This window comes from Pseudorca crassidens, chromosome 19, assembly GCF_039906515.1.
Source record: "Pseudorca crassidens isolate mPseCra1 chromosome 19, mPseCra1.hap1, whole genome shotgun sequence".
In the NCBI taxonomy this organism is placed as follows: Eukaryota; Metazoa; Chordata; class Mammalia; order Artiodactyla; family Delphinidae; genus Pseudorca; species Pseudorca crassidens.
Genome location: NC_090314.1, coordinates 13,587,679 through 13,610,430, shown reverse-complemented (window position 1 = coordinate 13,610,430; position 22,752 = coordinate 13,587,679). Strand labels below are relative to the sequence as shown.

The 22,752-nt window shown below is 47.2% G+C and overlaps 1 protein-coding gene and 1 pseudogene across 11 annotated transcripts in view; both read left to right on the top strand.

Moving 5' to 3' along the window:
- KIAA0753 (KIAA0753 ortholog) overlaps positions 1-13,732 on the top strand; it is a 60,631-nt gene extending 46,899 nt beyond the window's left edge. For 10 of the 11 annotated variants that reach the window (XM_067716772.1, XM_067716765.1, XM_067716771.1 and 7 more), the window contains 3 exons: positions 1,858-1,978; positions 2,479-2,703; positions 12,211-13,732. In XM_067716772.1, the coding sequence (XP_067572873.1) occupies positions 1,858-1,978; positions 2,479-2,703; positions 12,211-12,328 (464 nt within the window). In that variant the 3' untranslated portion in view covers positions 12,329-13,732. The remainder of the gene's footprint in view (positions 1-1,857; positions 1,979-2,478; positions 2,704-12,210) is intronic. The other variant, XR_010937641.1, reaches the window with a different exon arrangement.
- LOC137212828 (small ribosomal subunit protein eS1 pseudogene) lies at positions 2,713-12,192 on the top strand (annotated as a pseudogene).
- Positions 13,733-22,752: the final 9,020 nt, after the last annotated feature.

The window sequence follows — 22,752 nt, the reverse complement described above, 5'->3', positions numbered from 1 at the left end:
AAATCAATTGAAAATTGATTGTACTCTCAGTAATATTTTCTAATATTCTTTTATTTTTTAGATGTTGGAGGTAGGAGTTTATTAATTAATTAATTTATTTTTGCTGTGTTGGATCTTCGTTTCTGTGCAAGGGCTTTCTCTAGTTGTGGCAAGCGGGGGCCACTCTTCATCGCGGTGCACGGGCCTCTCACAATCGCAGCCTCTGTTGTTGCGGAGCACAGGCTCCAGACGCGTAGGCTCAGTAGCTGTGGCTCATGGGCCTAGTTGCTCTGCAGCATGTGGGATCCTCCCAAACCAGGGCTTGAACCCGTGTCCCCTGCATTAGCAGGCAGATTCTCAACCACTGCACCACCAGGGAAGCCCCTGTCAGTAATATTTTTACAAAAACTGACTTATGCAGTATTTCTGAGCATAAAAAATCATAAGCATATAAATATGTGAGTCAGAGATTCTACATTTTTTAATTAGTTATCTATTTTATACCTATTAGTGTATATATGTCAATCCCAATCTCGCAATTCATCCCCCCACCCTGCTTTCCCCCCTTGGTGTCCATATGTTTGTTCTCTACATCTGTGTCTCTATTTCTGCCTTGCAAACTGGTTCGTCTGTACCATTTTTCTAGATTCCACATAAATGCGTTAATATACGATATTTGTTTTTCTCTTTCTGACTTACTTCAGTCTGTATGACAGTCTCTAGGTCCATACACATCTCTACAAATGACCCAATTTCATTCCTTTTTATGGCTGAGTAATATTCCATTGTGTATATGTACTACATCTTCTTTATCCATTCATCTGTCGATGGGCATTTAGGTTGCTTCCATGACCTGGCTATTGTAAATAGTGCTGCAATGAACATTGGGGTGCATGTGTCTTTTTGAATTGTGGTTTTCTCTGGGTGTGTGCCAGTAGTGGGATTCTACATTTGAAATGCATTTAAAATGATAAGTAATCCAAAACTCAAAAGAGCGGTCAAGGCTGCAAGGTATAGTTAATAAGTTAAATGTTTTGACTATCATCATGCAGATTTTTCCAACGAAGCCCAGAGACAAATCAGCTAATTAAGTGTTCAGGTGTGAGTGGTTTTTTTCCTTCTCCAGCAATCAAATCATTTAAAGGTTAAAAAACAAACCCAACTGCTTAAGACTCCTCGGAATGGGGGCTGGATCCTAATGGAACCTGGCTTTGCACAGACCTCTTCAAAGAGTCTTCCAAAGAGCTGACAGAAGCTTTTAAACAAGTTCTTTATTTCTTAAAACTGACTCCTCATTGGTTTGTTTCTTGGTAACTTTTATTTTTTTATTTTTTAACGACAGTCCCCTTAATATTATTTATTTATTTATTTATTGGCTGTATCAGGTCTTAGTTGCGGCGTGCGGGATCTTCTGTTGCAGCACGTGGGCTCCTCGCTGCGGTGTGCAAGCTTCTCTCCAGTTGTGGCGCGTGGGCTCTCTAGTTGTGGCGCGTGAGCTCCAGAGCACACAGCCTCAGTAGTTGCGGCGCTTGGGCTCTCCAGTTGTGGTGTGCAGGCTCTGCACTTGTGGCGCACAGGCTGAATTGCCCCGCAGCATGTGGGATCTTAGTTCCCCGACTAGGGATCGAACTGGTGTCCCCTGTATTGTAAGACAGATCCTCAGCCACTGGACCACCACGGAAGTCCCTCTTGGGGACTTCTAAATTCCCCTTTTCATTTAAAACAAGGGCACTTTTTTCCCTTTGTACTGCTAATGCAACCTTTATGCTTAAGAGATGTGCCCATGACTTCCTCACAGGTTATTGGCCACCAAGACAGCTCTGATATATACACCAGCATTTCTTTATATGCAGTCATTTTATGCTTCTCCTTTTCTAGACCAAAAAATCCCAGCAGTAAGTGAAAGGCGTCTTTCTCCTCATCCAATCAGGATCACAAAGACAGCAGCTCGCAAAGACCCAGATGTGAACATCGTGTTAGAAAGGCCCTGCAATGGCACGTAAGTGGTAACGAGACTGTATGATTTCATTGTAGTTGGTTGCCTTTGATGTTGTTAGATTTCACATTCCTTCAATTACCACAAGACAGAGAGAGATTCTCCTTTTGACCAAGATCTTGACAAACTCCAAGATGGCCCAGTAAAATAGGAGTGCTTATAAGATGGGCATTGAGTGTGTTGCATCTTAAGGATCCTTTCAGTAACGTTTAGCTGGTTTTTACGATTGAAAGCATCACACTGGCACAGGTGATTGTGCAGGTAATTACTGCAAGATCTGCTTTAAGAATTCTTTTGTCCGTGGGACACATGTTCCTCCTGTGTGGAGGGTTAGTCCGGTGTAAAGGAGAAACAATGAGTGGTGATAAGATGTTGCGTTTTGTTCAGTGTGAGGAAGGGAAATGGAGGTAAACCTTTGGTTGTCAAACCATCAGGGTGAATTAACAGTTTACCCTCGCTTGCAGATGATTTTGAATGCTCTCATCATTTTTATTTGCTCTCAGTTCCCTAGATGAAAGTGTGGGAACAGAGGAGAGACCGGAAAAAAGAGAGAATCCCCTTCTCTCCCTTTCAGAAGATGCTCAGCAGAAGGAAGGCCGAGCTGCCCTCTTTGTCCCGCGGGGCATGCGGCGCAGCATTGGTGACTACTGCCGCCGCTTCGAGCAGTACCTCCGGGTTACTGCGCACGAGGCTGTGGGCTCCTTCAACCCGTGGCTGATAGCTGAAAGGTCAGTAGGTTTGTGCTTTGTTGAGGAACTGGGTGCCACGTGTCAACTTACGGAAAGGCTGGAGAAAGGCCTGGCCAGGGTCTCAGGCCGTGCTTTTGCGCCCTGGAGTTCCAGTGGCTGCTTCGGGGCTAGTGAACAGGCTTTCGCTGCTAAATGCCTCTCTTCAGGGAGAGGAGATGGGAAAACTGCATGGCTGATGGCATCCAAAGGAGCGTTCTGCAGACTCCCCTCCTTAGGTAGAGGCACAATATTCAAGACAGGACAGGTTTCCTGTTGCTGTTACTGAGGGCTGTGTCATCAGAGAACACAGATTATTACTGGGCAGGAAACAGTTATGATCATGAAATCTTCACGTTCGGGACAAACTTACAGTAGGGGGCTTCCCTGGTGGCGCAGTGGTTGAGAGTCCGCCTGCCGATGCAGGGGGACACGGGTTCATGCCCCGGTCCGGGAGGATCCCACATGCTGCGGAGCGGCTGGGCCCGTGGGCCATGGCCGCTGAGCCTGCGCGTCCAGAGCCTGTGCTCCACAATGGGAGAGGCCACAACAGTGAGAGGCCCCGTGTACCGCAAAAAAAAAAAAAAAAAAAAAAAAACTTACAGTAGGGGCAGCAGGCCAACAGACTTTGCTACACTTAACCTCCTCCTTCTGGCTGTCACCTCCCCTAAGAAGGGGAGTTTTGTGGAGTCAGAAAACAGTCCCACTGCTACTAAATATTTGAAGAATGGGTAGCCTTCTTTTACGTAAGTAGTTAATTGAAAGATGTGTGTAAATTCCTTCTCTTAAAATGGAGCCCAAATTTAAATTCCTCATGAGCATCACTTTATTACATACGTGCAGATAATCTTCATCATTGCGCCAAGCAGTATACCATGATGACATTTCTTTCTTGAACAAGTTTCAAACGTATTCCAGGATTTAATAACTGCCTCTTTTTAATTTGCCTATTCTTTTATGTGTTTGTTATCGTTTCCCACATACTAGCCAACACGTCTGAACATAATTTTCCTCATGATCAGATATGTTGATTAATCTCTGTTTCTCGCCTCCACCCCGACTCTTTCTCCTGAGGCCCTCTTTCCTTCTGCCTCAGTCTGGCCCAGCCGCTTTCTAGGTCTGCAGTGTGGTTCTGGTCCTGGGAACCACACTGAGTATGCGATTCTCCCTCCCATGTTAGGATCCTTGTTTTCTGTTTGCACGTGTCCTCCTCTTTCTTGGTTTACTCTCTTACTCTGATGGAGCCTATACTGCTTTGTGTATTAGAGGACATTTCTTGAGACTTAAAATGTTTGAAGGTGTCTATCTTCATACTTGATTGATGATTTGGCTGGGTTTTAAATTACTGGTTTATTACTTTATTTATTTATTTTTGGCTGTGTTGGGTCTTCGTTGCCGCACGCGGGCTTTCTCTAGTTGCGGCCAGCAGGGGCTACTCTTCATTGTGGTGCGTGGGCTTCTCATTGCGGTGGCTTCTCGTTGCGGAGCGTGGACTCTAGGCGCATGGGCTTCAGTAGTTGTGGCTCACGGGCTCAGTAGTTGTGGCTCACGAGCTCTAGAGTGCAGGCTCAGTGGTTGCGGTGCACGGGCGTAGTCGCTCCGCGGCATGTGGGATCTTCCCGGACCAGGGCTTGAACCTGTGTCCCCTGCATTGGCAAGCGGATTCTTAACCACTGCACCACCAGGAAAGCCCCAAATTACTGGTTTATTTTTTCCAAAGAATATACCTTCCTTTTATTGTGGGGGTCAAGCAGGGATCGTCAGGTAGCTGCCAGGAGCAGACATGGAGACCCATCAGTCTAACTACTTGTTCTGCAGATTCTCAGCCAGTTGCTTCATTTCCTACCGGATCCTTCATTCCACTTTCATGGTTCCTGGTTCTCTTACTTCCAGAATCTTTCTGTGAGACGTGTTTTGTGAGATCAGCTTGCTTTTCCTTGGCGTCTCCCTCTATGTACCCTAAGGTGTCAGCTTCCTCTGTATTTTTCCTCTGTACCGCTGAGTCAATTTTGATTCTTCCATGTGCTTTTTATCTTCCGAAAATCTTGGACATTTCTCATCTAGTTTTGTCTTTTTCTCCTTGCAGATTTCTGTGTTCATTTATCTCCTTTTATTTTGGTGGGCTTTTGGGTGAGATCAGAGATGATCACTTATGTTCTATCTCTCAGGCTTAGCCTGAAGTCCTGGGACTTCTCTTAATATACATACCCTTCAAAGCATATGAGACCCTTTGTTCTGTTGAGACGCGCATTTATTTTCTGGAGAGGAGAGTAGGTACACTTGACTTGCTTCCGTGTGTCAACACGCAGTCCTATAGCATACTCACTGGTTTGCACAGAACCTGTCTGGATTGGTTAGGCTAACTGGCATCTTGGGAAGTCCAAAATAAGCTAAGGAAGATAGACTGTTCCTTGTATGTTCTTACCACTTGATTAACGATACATTTTGTTCATAGTTGTTTTGTAGATGTAGGGAAAAGCTCTCTCAGTTTATAAGGACTAATAGGTTAAGATGTTGAGGTCAGATCTATTAAAATACGCCTGAATTTCACGGATGTTCTCTTCTCCTGTCCTTGACCCTCAAGTGACAGCACATCTAAATATTCTAGCTCTGTTTTTGATCTCCCTTGTTTTGTTTCTTAATTTGAGTGTTCCAAAGATGAGAAGTATATTGATCAAATCTTGAAAAAGTATCCAAAGACAGTTGACTTCATCTGATAGCCTCTGGGTGAGGGAGAAGTAAGCTGAGTTTTTCTCCTTCTTTTAATGTCTCCACTCCTCCCTCCACGAGAAAAGCACTGTTCCAGTGGTCAAATGGGGCAGGTGATATAAACTGGATGTAAATAAAAGAGTCATTCTGGAAGGGAAGGCTTAAGGTGATAATGCTTTTAATGAAAGCAAACTCTTAAAGGTTCCTTGTTTGAAAAACAAATCAGGAGACTTCTGGTTGAAAAGGTCAGATTGAGGGCTTCCCTGGTGGCGCAGTGGTTGGGGGTCTGCCTGCCGATGCAGGGGACACAGGTTCGTGCCCCGGTCCGGGAAGATCCCACATGCCGTGGAGCGGCTGGGCCCGTGAGCCATGGCCGCTGAGCCTGCGCGTCCGGAGCCTGTGCTCCGCAACGGGAGAGGCCACAACAGTGAATGGCCCGCGTATCGCAAAAAAAAAAAAAAGAAAAGAAAAGAAAAGGACAGATTGAACATATGATTTATCTCTACTCCCTATATCCCTAGCCCACTCTATGCCACTGAAAGACTAGATAAAAGGCATGAAACCATAGATGACAGCAAATAAGAAATAGCAAGAAAATTTTGAAAGCCACAAAGCAGTTAGAGAAATGGCAAGTGACTTAGCAGACCAGAGAGAGCCAAGTGCCTGATGAGGGTGGAGCCAAGACCCTGACTGATTTGTGCAGAAGAACCTTGGTAAGACTCAGGAATGAGGAGCACTAGATGCGTGGGTCCAGGGGAGTCAGAAAGTAGGAGGCTTAGTTGAAACTCTCAGTCTTGAATATAGCAGATTGCTAAGAGACCCAGACATTTGCTGAAAACCATGAAAGCTACATAGGCTATTATAACAGAGAAAACATCTGCATAATAGGAGTTCCAGAATGTGAAAACAGGGAAAAAGGAGGAATGGAAAATTATTGAGGAAATACTATAGAAAAATCCCCAGAAGGTTGTTAGTCTCTAGATTGGAAGGGTTCACCAGTTGCCCACTGTGAGTGAGTGAGTGAGTGAATAAATAAACAGAACAGAACACATCACGGCATGCTGTTGTGCAAAGGATAGGTGGGCATCCCAATGTAAGGAGAAGATGACAGAAGGTTCCAGAGAGTTAAAACTGGGCACATTCAAATAATCAGAAATGAGAATGGCATATTGTTGTCAGTAGCAACCCTGCTAGAAGATATTAGAGCATGCCTCCCATATTTACCCTAGAATTCTGTGCTCAGCTAAATTATTGATTAAATAAAAGGGTAGAATATAGACAGTTTAAGGTATGCAAAGTGTCCAAAAATGTAGTTCCCATGCACTGTTTCTCAGTAAGCTACCAGAAGGTGTGTACCACCAGCACAAGGTGCACATTGAGAAAGAGGAAGACGGGATTTAGGAAACTTAAGACCCCAACGTGGAACTTGCAAGAAAATGGGAAGAGCTATTTCTGAGAGAATTTTTCAGTGAGCATAGAAAGCAGCTAGTCTAGATTGGAGTCAGGAGGACAGAGGGCTCCAGGAGGAGTAGTTTCCAGCAGGGGAAGCCAGCGTGAGGAAGGTTAAAAAAGAAGAAGAAAACAGATACATTACCTCATGTGTTTGAATGTATTGGGAGCACCTTTGTGTTTCCCTCATAGTTTGAGGATGAATTAGTGATAGGAATATAGAAAGCAAAGCAAGCATAAAAACAAAGTAATCACTTCTGCTTCTAGTAATGACACAGTTGGTAATTTTGGACCGCCTCTCCCACTGAGGATAACTGTTAATAGAAAAGCTAGATTAAAAATAAAACGTACATGCTTGAAGGCACCAGGAAGTTAACTAGGTAATGAAGAATAACTGGGCCAGGATCCTGAGGAGACAGAGACCCAGGGAGGTTAGCCCTTGTCTGGCACTGGATTGGCGGTTCTGGAGGAAGATGAATGGTACTTTCAGTGGCCTTTTCAGATCAGAGGACAGAGGTGGAAATTAAGGGCTTGCCAAGGGCGGGGAACTGGCCTGATGAACTTCCCTCATTTCTGATTGGGACCCTGAAGGGTGGCACTCTGGAATAAGGGTGACCAGGAAGCCGGCAGGCCCTCTCAGGACTCCACTCAGTTCCACGTCATCTCACTTCCTGAGATTGCGTTGAGGTGATTCTAGATTGTTGCCCCACAGGCACCGAGCAGAAGCAAACTTAACATTTCTCTGAAGATTTATAATATCATCTTAGGATTGAAATTATTTCTGCAATTTTCAAATTCAGTGTCTGGTATATGGTAAAAAAAAAAAAAAAAAAAAGGCAGGCAACAGAGAGACATGACAATAACAAGAACCAGACCCACAGCAGCTCCACATATCAGAGCCACTGGGCACAGATATTGGAATAACTGTGCCTACTATGTGCATAGAGATAAAGGACACACTTTAGAATTTTAGCAGAGAACTGGGAACTAAACTAAATCCACGTGGATGTTCGAGAACTGAAAAATACAAATTCTGAAATGAGCAGCTCATTGGATGGGCTTAATAGCCAATTAGACACATCAAAAGAAAAGATTAGAGCCTTTTGGCTCTCTGAGCAGCACCATGGCGTCAGCAAGAACAGGCGTCTTATGAAAGGCAGCCAAAAGGGAGCCAAGAAGAAAGTGGTTGACCCATTTTCTAAGAAAGATTGCTATGATGTGGAAGCACCAGCTATGTTCAATGTAAGAGATATTGGGAAAACACTAGTCACGAGAACTCAGGGAACCAAAATCGCATCTGACGGCCTCAAGTGTTGTGTTTTTGAAGTGAGCCTTGCTGATCTGCAGAATGATGAGTTTGCATTTAGAAAATTCAAGCTAATTACTAAGGATGTTCAGGGCAAAAACTGCCTGACTAATTTCCGTGGCATGGATATTACCCATGACAAAATGTGCTCCCATGGTCAAAAAAATGTCAGACCATGATTGAAGCTCACGTTGATGTCAAGACTACCGATGGTTATTTGCTTCATCTATTCTGTGTGGGTTTTACTAAAAAATGCAACAGTCAGATTCGGAAGACCTTTTATGCCCAGCACCAGCAGGTCCGCCAGATCCGCAAGAAGATGAGGGAAATCATGACCCGAGAGGTGCAGACAAATGACTTGAAAGAGGTGGTCGATAAATTGATTCCAGACAGCATTGGAAAAGACATAGAAAAGGCTTGCCAATCTGTTTATCTGCTCCATGATGTCATTGTTAGAAAGGTAAAAATGCTGAAGAAGCCCAAGTTTGAATTGGGAAAACTCATGGAGCTACTTGGTGAAGGTAGTTGTTCTGGAAAAGCTACTGGGGACGAGGCAGGTGCTCGAGTTGAACGAGCTGATGGACGTGAGCCAAGGATCTGCTGAAAATTCAGACTTTTAATGGTGACAAAAGATCTTATTTATGAAAAAAAAAATTAGAGACTTGGGACATAGGACAGAAGAAAATATCCAGTGTGATGCACGGAGACACACAAAAAGATGAAAATAAAGAAGAGAGGATGAGGGACGTGGAGGATAAAGGGACAAGGTCTAATATCCATGTGGCTGGAGTCACAGAAGGAGAGGAGAGAGGGAGAATGGGGCAGAAACCACATCCATAGAGAGAACGGCTGATAACTTGCCCAAATAACAAAAGACATCAGGCCGTAGATTCAAGAAGCTCTAAATGCCCCAAGCAAGAAAAATAAAAGAAATCCATATGTAGCATATCACAGTATTGCTGGAAAATGAAAGACAAAGAGAGAATCTTAAAATCAGCCAGAGGAAGGAAAAAGGAGAAACAGAAACAATGGAAGCTGGATGACCTGGTGTATTTTCTAAAGTTCTAAAAGAGAAAGCTACCAATCTGGATCTAAGCCCAGTGAAATGTGTTTCAAGAAGGAAGGCAATAAAGGTTCTAAACAAAGCTGAGAAAATTTATTACCAGTAGACCGTCACTATAGGAAACATTAAAAGGGTATTTTTCAGGCAGAGCAAAAACAGTCACAGATGAAAAGTCAGAAATACGGGAAGGCATGAATTAAGAAAAAGTCAACATGTAGGTAAGTGAATATTGACTGTATAAAACAAAAAACTGATGTCTTATGGGTGTGTGTATGTATGTATATATACATCTGAAATCCACGACAGAAATAGCATATGAATTGGGAAGGGGATAAATAGAGTTAATATTCTAAGAAGGTTCTTGCATTGTCTGGGAAAATGGTAAGAATATCAATTAACGTTAGACTCTAAGTCAAGGATGCTTATTGTAATCTAGAGTGGCCACTAAAAGAATAGTAAGAGTGTTTAAAATCCAAGTTAATAGTGAGGAAAGAATGTAATTTAAACAATCACAAAAAAAGGCAAGAAAGAAGAGAGAACAAATAGACAAATAGAAAGTACGTAGTGTTCTAGTAGTAGAAGCTCAAATATATCAGAATTACATTAAGTGAAAAAGAACTATACCCACCAATTAAAAGACGAAAGATTGTCAGATTAGCCAAAATAAAACTGGGACAGGAATTGGGGTAGAAGGGATGAGAGAAGGGGAAGGACACTTATCTTCGTTTACCTCTTTTGTATAATTCTGACTTTTGGAACTGTTAATGTTTCCTGTACATCCCTCCAAGTCATCAAGGATGGGGGCGGGCAGTGAAGGTTGACCCTAAATTGGAATACAAAAAGAAATATGACACTAACTGTATTTCCAAGAAATAACCATACTAAAGGGATACATACAGATAAGGCCTTGTCTGAGTTACTTTTGTTTGTTTGTTTGTTTTGGTTTTTTTGCGGTATGCGGGCCTCTCACTGTTGTGGCCTCTCCTGTTACAGAGCACAGGCTCCGACGCGCAGGCTCAGCGGCCATGGCTCACGGGCCTAGCCGCTCCGCAGCATGTGGGATCTTCCCGGACCGGGGCACGAACCTGTGTCCCCTGCATCGGCAGGCGGACTCTCAACCACTGCGCCACCAGGGAAGCCCCTGAGTTACTTTTGAATGCAGTATTTTGACTCTGTACCTTCTGGCTAAAGACAAAAAGACTGTAAACACATATTAGATTCTAATAAGTAGGTTTCTTTTACCCAGCAGCGTGGGTTAACAATTCTAAAACTACTTTCTCTATATTTTAGGGTTGATCAAATAACTAAGTATATTGTGAATAATGAGAGCCAGGTTTCTGGGGGAAGGCTAGAATGAATCCCCTGTTTAGAAGTGGGATTGGAGGTATTATGAATTTATGGTTTTTGTTAGATATAGAAATAGACATGGGGTGTGTGTCTATGTGTCTGTTTGTCTGTCCGAGTCTATCTGCTGAGAGGGCCTAGAAGCGATGGCACACTTAGTAGCAATGAGCACACTTAGTACCCAGATTTTGGTTTCTAAATACTCTTCTCCATGAAAAGGTACCAGGGCTCCTTGGAGAAATAGCCGATTCCAAGACTGGGGCTGGGAAAATGTAAGATGAGGCTGAAACATCATCTTGTGGCAGAAAGGAAGTGTTCAAAGAATGATGGGGACGTGTCAAGAGGACCTGGGAGCTGGCTTGAAGGGGCTCCTACTGGCCAATCTGGGACACTTTGAGTATCAAAATAAGTAATAATAGAAACAGATTACAAACTGTTGAATAAAATAAGAATGTGTAAGACCAAGCCGATATAAATACATAAATAAGTAATAGAGAAGGGAAAGCTCTTCCATGTAGTTGGGAATGACAGAATTAGAAGATCAGTGTTGGCAACCCTGGAATAATTGATTCAGCAAGTTTGATGAGAAACAGGATATTTACATAGTCTCGAAGTATCTCCCTGCAATATAAGTATTAATTACAAAGGGAAAATAGTGACTTTACAAGGGAGAAACCTGGCAGACATCAGCGTAACTGTGTGATAGAAATTAGCACTCATCATAGTAAGACAAATAGATGTATTGAGGGACACAGTATCCCTTCTGGACATTTGTCCCCAAAATGTAGAACCTGAACCTGACAAACCCAAATTGAGGGACATTGTAAAACAACAAAAAAATAGCCTTTACTCTTCAAAAAATGTTCAGGTCATGAAAGACAGATTGAAGAACGATTCTAGATGAAAATTGACTAAAGAGATGTGGCCACTGAGTGCAACATGTCATCCTGCATTGAATCCTGGACTAGAAAATGTTTTCTTTTAAAGGACATTTTTTGGACAGTTGGCAAAAATTTGAAAAAGGTCTGTAGGTAAGATTAGATAATAGTATTGTATCCGTGTTAATGTTAAGATTTTAATAATTGTGTCAGGGTTATTTAAGAGAATGTCCTTGTTTTTAGGAAATGTACCCAGAAGTACCTGAGGGATATCAAGTCTGCAACTTACTCTCAAACAGTTTGGAGGCGGGAAAGTGTGTGTGTGTATGGGTGTGTGTGTATGTGTGTGTTGAGAGGAACCTGGAATTTCCTGCCCCCCGCCCCACAGAGAAGGCCCACACCCTTTTCCTCTGTCAGGCAGTTGGGTGGCTGTAGGAGGGAGATCTGGATTGGGGCTGGGTTGCAGCTAGTTAGTTTCCAGTCACCTCTGGTTTCAACCATCTCAAGGGTGAGGTCCGCCCCGTGTGTATTACAGGCCCCTCCCTCTAGCCTGACTTTGGGATCTCAGCACCACCATTTTACTGTCTAGGAAAGCCAGGCTTCTCACCTTGTTTTTCTTCTTTAAAATTATCTTGGCTATTCTTGGCCTCTTGAGTTTCCATTTAAATCTTAGAAGTGACTTGGTAAGTTCCTCAGCTGAGTAACAGAATGGCTCCCATACTTGGCTGTATGTACCTTTAGCTGTGTTGTTTGTCTTCCAGCTTTGCAGAAGAGCTTGTAGATGAAGCTCTGGGGGCCGTGGCTGCTGAATTCCAGGATGTGTGTGAAGATTATGCAGAAGCCGTGTTCACCTCAGAATTCTTGGAGGCGGCTACATAAAGGCTCTCCAAGGCAGGGCCCCCAGTGTCACTGGTGAGGGGGCGGCACCACCCTTTCTACTAGCCACAGGAAATCTTTTTCCTCAGCTGTCCATCCAGGCCCAGAAGGTGCTTCCCACTGAAAGGAAGGAAGTGACAGTGAGGCCATCCTCACTTTGCATCTTCTCATTGTCAGAGCAATGGTTCTGGTAGTTTAGGATGGACTGTGTTATATTTATCAGTGCCCAGGAAACGTGAATCAATTATGACAGTATAATATTTGCTGAATGTATAATTTTCCCATTGAAATACCATGTTCATTACACTGGCTCAGTTTGGTGATCAGAGCGTTTTGAAAGATAACAGATAAGTCTTCACACAGGGATTCAAGTTGCTGTTGATCTGTGGGTGGCCTTGATGCCAGCACAAGTGCAATTACTCTCTGGTCCCATCACCTGGCTCGTGTTTGCTTCTTTGACAGTTTCCTACCAGGACACCTGTCCTGCCGGGTTACAGACTTGTGTCGAGCACAGGACTTAGTTATGCTGCCAAAACTGCTCCATCATTAAAATAGGAACCCAGCAGTTATCTGTGTACAACAATAAACACACATTTCTCTAACTCTCAGTTGCTAGGTGCTTCTTCACATTTTGAGTTCCTCAAGTCTTTTGTCGCTGTGGGTTGACATATTCTGATATACAGAACTCTGAATTCAGAGGAAGTTTGAGGACATCAGGAGAGGCCGGCCTTCTCTGGGGCCTGGTCAGAGGTACAGAGCTCACCCCCCTCTCTGCTGAGGTCACAAGTTGCTATGTTTCCACACCAAAAAGGAGCCTGTGTGGGAGGAGAAAACAGATCTGGGTAGCGTGAAGACCACAGGGTCTCCCCCAAGAAAGGAAGAAACTTTAAGAACCACAATAGCTTGGTCCTCGAACGTCTTATAAGTCATATTTTACCAAGAGAAAAGCCTCTGTGTTTTCAGAAACTCTGGATTCAGAAAAAGAAAAGGAATGTGTATAAAATAAGGCCACTGCCTCGAAAAAGTTTCCCTCACTTTTTTGCCTGGGGCTTGGTGAAAGAAATGTGGAGAACGAGTGACGTGAGACATACCCCACAGAATAATGTGAATCCTTTTATAGCACATATAGTGTTGTCATCTGGGATTTTTCTCTGAAGTACAAGAATTTCAGGTGATAATTTAAACTGCTTGATCATACTTATTTGTGCAAAATTGATTTTTGTTTAATGTTAATGTTTTCCTGCTTAATTTTACATAAACTCAGAATTTAAAAGACTTCAAGGGAAATTAAAGGTCCTCTATTTGAGGAGTTATATATGTACACTTGATAGGAGTGTCTGTTATTGATAATTTGTGTGGCAGTTTTTACTGTGCTCATTTTTTAAATAAACTCAGTATTTTAAAGTATGTACATGTCGGTTTGAAAAAATTTACATCTCCTTTTTCTTTCCAGGCAAAGTGAAATGTGATTTACAGAAACCACTGAGAATACTTTTATGTTTAATATGAGCGTACTGGATTATTTGCCACCTCTCACCACCCCCAGAAAGAAATAAATGATAATAAAAGCTAACATTTTATTGAGCACATACTATGTACCAGGCATAGCTCTAAATGCCTTCCCTGTATCAACGTACTTACTCCTCATATCTGTGTGTGGTAGATACCATTAATACGCCCATTTTGTAGATGAATCAAATGAGGCACAGAATGGGGAGATAATTTGATCACATAAGCCTGTATTCAGCAGCACCGTGGTCATGGATTCACTTACTCCCATAAAGATAGGTGTCAGAGTTTTGAGAGTTCACTCAAGTGCATCCTCCTGCCTCTTCCTGTGTCCGCTCAACATGTCTTAGACGCTGTTGTCTGGACCAGTCCTTTCCTAAGCACCTCCTGTCCGCTGAAGAGTCAGGTCCAGACTCCTTTGCTTGCAGATCTTTCCAGTATCTCTCCTGCTCCTCCCACCGGCTGGGTCTCCCTGTCTCTGGCTCCTGTGGGTGAGGCTTACACCTACCTCCGTGTCTGCTGTCTACTTTATAGCCCTGGCCCACAGTGAACCTCCTCGTCCAAAGCATTCTCCAAAGATGCAAAAATAAATTGCAAGAAATAAAAACTTTCATTTGAAAATGGAAGTTGAATCCTTAAAATATAAATTTTCCTGTTTATAGCCTTGCAGTTATCCCAGACCTCTAGAATTTTTGTTCTTCATGAGCAAAGGCTGATCCTGTATAGGTTATTCTCTAATCCCCTCCAGTTTTCTCCTGCCCTATTCATGCATTATTTTCAGAAACAGAGAAATGCATGGGTGTAGTATTTCTGCGTTACATAGGCTGTCCCAGTGGATGGACATGCTGAAATTCCTGATCTGTCCAGCTTCACAGCTCTGGCCCTAGGGGGTCTTACCTGTTTACATGCTTGCCTCTAGTCTGTACAGCTCCTTGAGGGCAAGGCCTCTGCCCAGCATGTAGTTAGTGCTCAGTAAATTCTTTTGAGTTAATGAAAGAAGGAAGGCACACTTTTTCCTGGGGTCGGTTTTGGTTTGCGATGGGGGTTCTATCACATCTCTGCAGAGTCCACAGACATCTCTGTTAATCTTTTGTGACCTGATATAGGATGTCGCCTGTGAGGAGCTGCAGATCCCATCTCCGAGGTGCCGATGCATCGGGGATTCCAACTCAGAACTTCCAGAACTGCTGCAGAGTGGGCTTGGCGGGGGCCCAGGGCTCGGGCAGAGGGCAGAGGAGTGGATGCGGGACCGCAGCAATGACTGCCTTGATGCCGGGGTCCCTTTCCCCTCTGCCTGCTGGTGCTGGGGGCCGGAGGGGAGGCGGTGAGTAGCATCCTTTCTGCCTCTCCTCCCTCTCTTCCTTTGCTCGCAGTTCCTGCTTCCCTGAAACCGAGGGGAGTGTGTGTGCAGGGAGTGGGCAGCCAGAGGCAGTGCCTGGAGCAGGCATGAACTGTGCACTGGTGGGTCTGGAAGGCAAGAGTGAGCGTCGGAGCGAAGCCCCCAGGGCCCAGAAGAGAGGAAGGGGCTCTAAGCCCGGTCGGAAAGCTTCCGGTTTTCTCTGTGGTGCCATGTAAGTTTCCTTAACTCTTGAATGTTTCTGAGGGAGTGTTTTAGCAACTTGAGGGAGTGATGAGAATTCCCCGCAAACCCTGTAAATCAGGGGTGTCTGCTCACCACGCACGGGTCACCGCAGGAGCGTCCTTTGGGAGGGCCAGCGGGCTGGAGAGCTCTCGGTTCTGGGGGCTCATGAGAAGCAGCAGGAAGGCAGCGGTGTGACCACTATCTTCCTAAATAGTGGCCTCTCCCATTCGCCTCTGCTGGCTCAAGAGCAGAGACCTCTCATCTGTTTATTAGTTGGTTGAACCTAATAATGAGGGCTGGCCTGGAAGGGCTTCCACCAGACGTCCTGAGGGCTTCCCTCGGTCGGGGCCCCAGGGAATCCCATGTCGGCCCTGGGCTGGCTGTCAGGCCCACGTGATCTCAGTCGACTCATCCGTCAGTGCGGGTCCCACCCTGACCAGGCTCGCAGCTCTGATAATGACTGGGCTGGCTGTGTGGCCAGGCCTCCTCTTTGCTTTGCGGCTCCGGTTCTAGGTCCCTCTTGCCAGCCTCCCCAGGGCCCTGTTCCTGTGACACTGGGCCTGCTCTGCTCTCCCCAGTCTTCCCAGAGCCTCAAGTGTGGCCTCTGACCCTCAGCCTGGAACAGGGAGCCCCGAAGTTGCCCCCACCCTCTCTGATGAACCCCCTTTATCTGCTGCTCTTCCTAGAGTCCCCTTAACTGTTTCTGTGCTCCATCTGCCTGGTAACCCTGATCGATTTTTCTTGAACCAAACCTGCTGCCTCTCACCTTTTTCTCTGGCTGACTTTCCATCCACCCAGCGGGACTTTTCTTGTGGCTGAGTCCATCCTTCCCCCCACTGAATCAGATCCCCCACCCGCATGCCCCAGCAGGTGTCCGGAGGTTGGGCTACTCCATGTCCCGACGCCACGAAATGAGTAAGACGCCTGCGCCTCCTACCCTTCTCTGAGCTCCAGCTCTCCCGGGGACTGACTGAGGGGCTGCTCCCCTCCCATTCTGCTCTGGATCCAAGAGAAGTCACCCTGTCCCAGAGCCCCTCTGTCACAGCCTTTGCCTCCCCAGGCCCTGTCTCCCTTTGCTTCCATTGCACCCCTCCCCCGGGCCCCTCGGCACCCCCTCTGGGTGTGTCTTCGCACCTTGTGCCTCGCCCTCCCCTCCCCAGCCTCCCTCACTGCCCCCTCCCTGGACCAGAAGCATTTCCCTTCTGCTCTGGTTGTCTCCCTGGAATCTTCCATCCACACACTGTTCCTCTGTCTTCCCTTGGGTGGGGGTGAGGTCAGCCTAAGGCCTCCCACTGTGGGCGCCATGCCTGTGTCTAGAAGCTTGCTCTGTCTCTATCCACACCCGGCATCCCATTTGGGAATGCGAGAATTCCAGCAGCGTCCGGCTCTTGACACACTGTGATCAGATCCTGGACACTTGGGCTCTGCCATCTGCCCCACAGCTCCAGGATTCCCTAAGCCTGGGCTGAATTACCTGGGAGGCCCCCAGCAGATGATTCCTCGAGATGGCATGGGAGGCTGGGAGTCCAGAGAGCTGGGGAGATGAGGCTGGCCACCAGCACCTGTGCAGCCACTTGTCTTTATGGCCCCCACAGACCGAGCTCCAGGGCCAGGCCCAGGAGGAAACATGGTTCTCCTTAGCCATGATTGTCCAACACAGTTCTTGGAGAGTTACTGAGAGGCCGAGAGAGGGTAAGTGAATATTTGGGGTTTAACCCCATCCCACATCTACTCAGCACTTTACAATTCACAAAATGCCTTTCAATACATTCCCTTCTGTCTTTCAGTCACTGTAGCCACCCTGCATTGTGTACCAGCAGTAACACGGACTGCTTAAGAATGTGAGCCACGAGTTAAAATCTCCTGGGACCTCCATGCCTCAGTTTCCTCATCTGTGAAATGGGGATAACAGTAGTATCCACCCAGGGTTACTGTATGGATTAAGGGAAGTAATCCTTGCAAACATTGAGAAGAGCACCTGGCGGATAGTAAGTGCTCAGCAAGTGTTCACTCTCAGGTTTGTCACTGAGGACTTAGGAGGGGGATGCTTGTGGCTGTTCTCACAGCCTTCTTTCTGAAGTGCTCTCCTTGCCTCTTTGCTCTTGTTGTGTTCTCCCTGCCTGCAGCCCTGTGTCTCTTCTTGCCTTGCCCTCGAAGCCAAACACTTGGCAACAGTCAGCCATTCCTTTGGCTGCCCTGAGCCACACAGCTGGTTCCCCCTCCAGCTTATCCCGCTGGGCCGCCTCAGAGAGATGTCCCTTTTGGCCACGGGACTAACTGCACCGTGGACAGTGGTCCTGTACGCTTTGCTCTAGGGCTCCCAGTGCCACCAGAACCTTCTGAACTGGACCACATCCTTAAGGGGCAGGCAGATGAAGTATTACTAGCCTTGGTTTTTGTTGTTGTTGTTGTTTTGTTTTTTGGCTGCGTTGGGTCTTCTTTGCTGCGTGCGGGCTTTCTCTAGTTGCAGCGAGCAGGGGCTACTCTTTGTTGTGGTGCACAGGTTTCTCATTGCGGTGGCCTCTCTTGTTGTGGAGCACGGGCTCTAGGCGCGCGGGCTCAGTAGTTGTGGCTTGCAGGCTCAGTAGTTGTGGCGCACGGGCTTAGCTGCTCCGCGGCATGTGGGATCTTCCCGGACCAGGGCGCGAACCCGTGTCCCCTGCATTGGCAGGTGGATTCTTAACCACTGCGCCACCAGGGAAGTCCACTAGCCTTGTTTTGCAGATGAAAAAAATAAGGTCTACCGAAATGAAGAGGTCATGTGGACACACAGTGACAGAACCAAAACTCAATCTGCATCTTTTGACTTCAGACCTAGTGACCTTTCCATTCTGTAACACCATTTGGTCTTTCTCTCAAGCAGATGATTCTTAGGTGGTCTAGAAAGTCTTAGCAGATGTAACTGTAAGTGGTCCTGCACTCTGGTCCTGCACTCTGCCAGACACTAGGCTTAGTTTGGGGCCTACAAAGATGACTAAGATGCATTTCCCACCTTCCTGACACAGCGTCCCCGCTGCCCAGAGCTGAGCTGCTGCCTCAGTTTTCATCATCTGCCTCCCTCATCCCCTGCGCTCCTGCTGGGGCTGACCCCACCCCAGAGCTCAGCCCGCAGAGTAATGATAATTGTCCACTGCTTGAGTGCTGACCAGGTAGGTGCTTTATGTACACGATCTCATCTGAGTCTCACACTAAACTGAAATAGAGATTATTAACCTGTTTTCCAGATAAAACTGAAGCCAAGTGAGAAGGAGATTTTCCCAACGAGACAGTGGTTCTGTGTCTGCTTACAAATTTGGGCTCTTCCCAGTGTACCGCCGTGGACCCCCCTGGGCCCTGGCATCCTGCCTGCCGCTCAGGCTCCTCCCCCAGCACCTCCGGCCGGCCGGAGGCTGGGCATCCGCTCAGAAGGCAGCCGAAGCCACAGCTGCGGCCTCGCCTCCTGTGCCCGGAGCATGTGCCGAATTGGACATGCTGGTACAACCCTCGCCTGGGCGGTACCTGGGCTTTTGCTCTACCTGCCAAGCACTGTTCCCAAAAGGCCTCTGCCCTGTGCAGGCCAGCCTCAGTGGCAAAGCCAGTGTCCCCGCCCTCCGGTCTAATTTCCTCCTTTGCCTCCTCAAGGCATCATTCTCAGGTAGCCCCTCCCCACATAGCGTCATGCGGGGCCCCAGCGGCCCCAGCTGGACATTTTTCCCCTTGGCAACCTCAGCAGAGAGAAGCCCTTCTCTCCCAGGAGTGCCACGAAGGCTTCAGGGTCACTGCTCATTGGTCTGATGGGCCCAACCCACGGAACAGACCCATCCCCGACCTAATGCCTGTGCTCTGATTGATCAGATCTTAGTCACATGTGCATCTGGAAAAGAGGATGGATCAGCAGCATCCCAACCACATGGACTGAACATGGAGAAGCGGCAGCTTCCCAGAGGAAAACAGAGGCTGCGTTACCTGAGGCTGGAGAGTCTGCCAGTGCGCACTACAAAAAGTAGCATGTCTTCTTAAGACTAGGTCACAAGACACATTTTAATTTTCATTAATAGTCATGCAAAGTTTACTACATCTATGGAAATCCAGAGATAAGTAAGGCACAGACCCTCGTTAAGCGAATGAAAATTAAGGTGAAACAGAGGGAAGCAACAGAGCATGGTTGTGCGTTCAAAGGAGTGACTCATTTTTATTGAGCGAAGGTTGCAATCCTGGTGGTCTTCATGGAGGACGTGGCATTTGAATGAGACCTTGAAAGAAAATTGAAACTCTAGTAATTTTGGAAGTAGGGGAAGGCCCCTCCAGGCAGAGGGAACAGCAAGGGCAAGGATCGAACTCTCGAAAGGGAAGGGCATATGCGAATATAATGCGATTAGGCTAAGGTGCTAGAGGGGTTTAGCCAGAGCTGAGACGCCTGCACTGGGAGCCTGTGTGCCCGAGACTGAGTGCATCTGAGGCAGTGAGGAGTGGCCTTGGCAGCTCACGACTCCTGCCGACAAAGAATTTTTGTCCGGCTTCAAGAAGATGCCCTTGAACAGAAACAAGCAGTTTCCCTGGGAGAGCGTCCACCCTCGCTGCCCTTGAAAGCAGGATTTGCCCCAGATTGCCCCTTGCTCAAGCTTCCTAATCTTTATTCTGTTTCCAGATGGGGGGAGTCTACTGGGAGCCCCAGGCCCCTGCCAAGTGTTCCATCTGTACTTAATCAATCCCTCCTCTGAAATCCAATCCGTCATAAATTCCAGCCTCACAATAAATGTGCCGAGAGGTCTGGAGGGACGGGCTTTTATAGTGAATGAGAAACAGAATCGCTGCCCAAACTGTTGAACTGAGAACAATGGGGATCCGAAGGAGGTGCCGCAAGAGGGGCAAATATTGAAGGCTGCGCAGCAGAGGGGGAGCCCACGGAGCCCCGCCCGCCCGGGCCCGCTGCACCCTCGGCTTGTCCTCAGCCTGGTCTCCTCGCCTTTATTAGCTCTTGGTAATGGATTTTATATCTGCTCCGTGTGACGGAGGAGTCTGGGCAAGCCTCAGAGACCTGCAGAATTTCCTCCCGGCCCGCCAATGAGAAGCCGGCAGCCTCCGTCAGCCGCGTAGGTGGCTCTCCAGCCAACATTTACTTTAGTGTCAAAAAGAAATCCCAGGCATGTTTGGAACAGATGCAGGGCCCGCTGAGCCGTGGGGTCTTTGCGAGGACAATCTAGGCCGGGCCTCAGGGTGTCGGCCTTCCTGTCAGTGTTGATCCTGTCGTCCTTGCCTGGAGAGGGCACGCTGGGGCCTGAGACCCAGGCGTCGGGCACTGCTGCAGCCCTGTGACCTGTGGCAGGCGTGGCAGAAGGCCACCTTGCCGTGGGAGGACACAGGGATGCGGGCTTAGCTCTGCCAATGCTTTTAATTAACTCACATAATCATTCACAGGTTAGACACGAACATGCCCCAGACTCCCCACACTAACTCAGGGGGCCTGTATCCCATCCGCACAAAGGGATGGACGAAATAGAAGTTCTTGCTGTTTCAGGAAAAATCCCTTTAAAAATCTGGAAAAAGCTATGGGCCCTTTCCTCAGAAAACACACACACACAGACACACACATGTACACACACAAACACGTGTACATACATATACATGCGCACACACACATTATATGCACACATACACATATGTGCATGTACACACACACACACACACACACCTGCAGTGCCATGTCAGGGGGCTGGCAATCCCCAGATCCAGGCTGGCCCGGATGCCTGGTTAAGGAGCCCTGAACTGAATGATTCTGGGGTCCGGCCTCTTCCCCTGTAATTCTCTCCGAAGCCGTCTAGGTACAGGCCGTGCCCCCATCACAAAGCATTTTCTAACCTCTCACTCTGAGGTAGACAGAGGAGGGTTTATTACCCCCTTTTCTGCAGAGCGGGGACGGGTCTGATAGGAAATCAATAGTGAAAGTGGGGCTCATCAGCTCCACCAGTGTTTCCTCTAACTTTTTTAGGCCATGCTCCCTTTTGATGCACAGAAAAAAACCTCATTTCCCCACCCTAGGAATTTCTAATAACTCATGGTGGGGAGGGGAGCAGAAATCTACTGAATCTTGGGCCAAGTTGTTAAATTTTACTCTCTATAGCTTGAAATATAATTTGAACTCTGAAAACCATAGTTGTGCTTAATTCCCAAGTATGAACTATTGTAACGTTGGAACATTTAAAACCATACAGCCTGCGGCAGCCTGGACTAAAAAGCACTGTGAAAGGACTGACAGCCTCTCCACGTAGTTGTGCGGTTAATCCAGCCCCTTCCCAGAACTTTCCTGCCGGGGACACACCAGGACCCTCGTGCACGGAGGATGCCAGTGCCAGATGACTCTAAACAGCGACAACAGCACTCTCCTGAAGACTTTCGGAACCCTTAACTTCGGCAAGTCTTCAGGATTGAGTTTTGGGGGGATTGCAGGGGCTGTGTCATCCATGAGATGACGCAGCCCCCAATATCCAAGTGATTTGGAACGCACGATGCAGCCTTTCATGTGGGACATTCCCAGTGCCCTTGGAATAGAGTCCTGGGAATGCAGGAGCCCATCTGCCATGGCAGGATTCTCAGAGCTCCCTCTCCCACTGCTGGAACCTGGGACGTGCTGCCACGTCCCAGCCTTGGCCAATCAGACCTGGCTTGAATGAGTGGTGCAAAGATGAGGTTCCTCTAGAACCCACGCAGCGGTGGGGCTGTCCAAGGTGCAGGGAGTGACCCTCGGGCCAAATTGTTCTGCCACGAGATGGCTGTTGGGCTTTACAGTTCTCTGCCCTCTGAGCTGCCTTTGTTCCTGTCTGCTCTCCAAGCCTGTCCCTGCAGCCTCAGCCCCGGCAGCCCGCCAATAAATTCCCTTTTGCTTAAGAGAGCCCGAGTCTGTGCCTGCTACAATAGGAAGCATCCATGTTGCATGCACACCGTCTGGACCTCGTGTTACTTCCGCAAGCAAATGCTACCTGGGCACCAGCAACACCCTCACTTCTCCTGGCAGGATGGGGTGGAGGGGGTCAAAGAGAGTAGAAAAGACTCCTTTCCACAAGCTAGCAACACTCCCTCCACCTCCACGCAGGAGTGTGAGGAGAGAGCCCTGAGAGATGAACCTGGAGACCCTCTGCCACCAATGCCCTGTTTTTTGTTTTAATAAATTTATTTATTTTATTTATTTATTTTTGGCTGTGTTGGTTCTTCGTTGCTGTGCGTGGGCTTTCTCTAGTTGCGGTGAGCGGGGGCTACTCTGTTGCGGTGCGCGGGCTTCTCATTGCGGTGGCTTCTCCTGTTGCAGAGCACGGGCTCTAGGCGTGTGAGCTCAGTAGTTGTGGCTCACAGACTCTAGAGC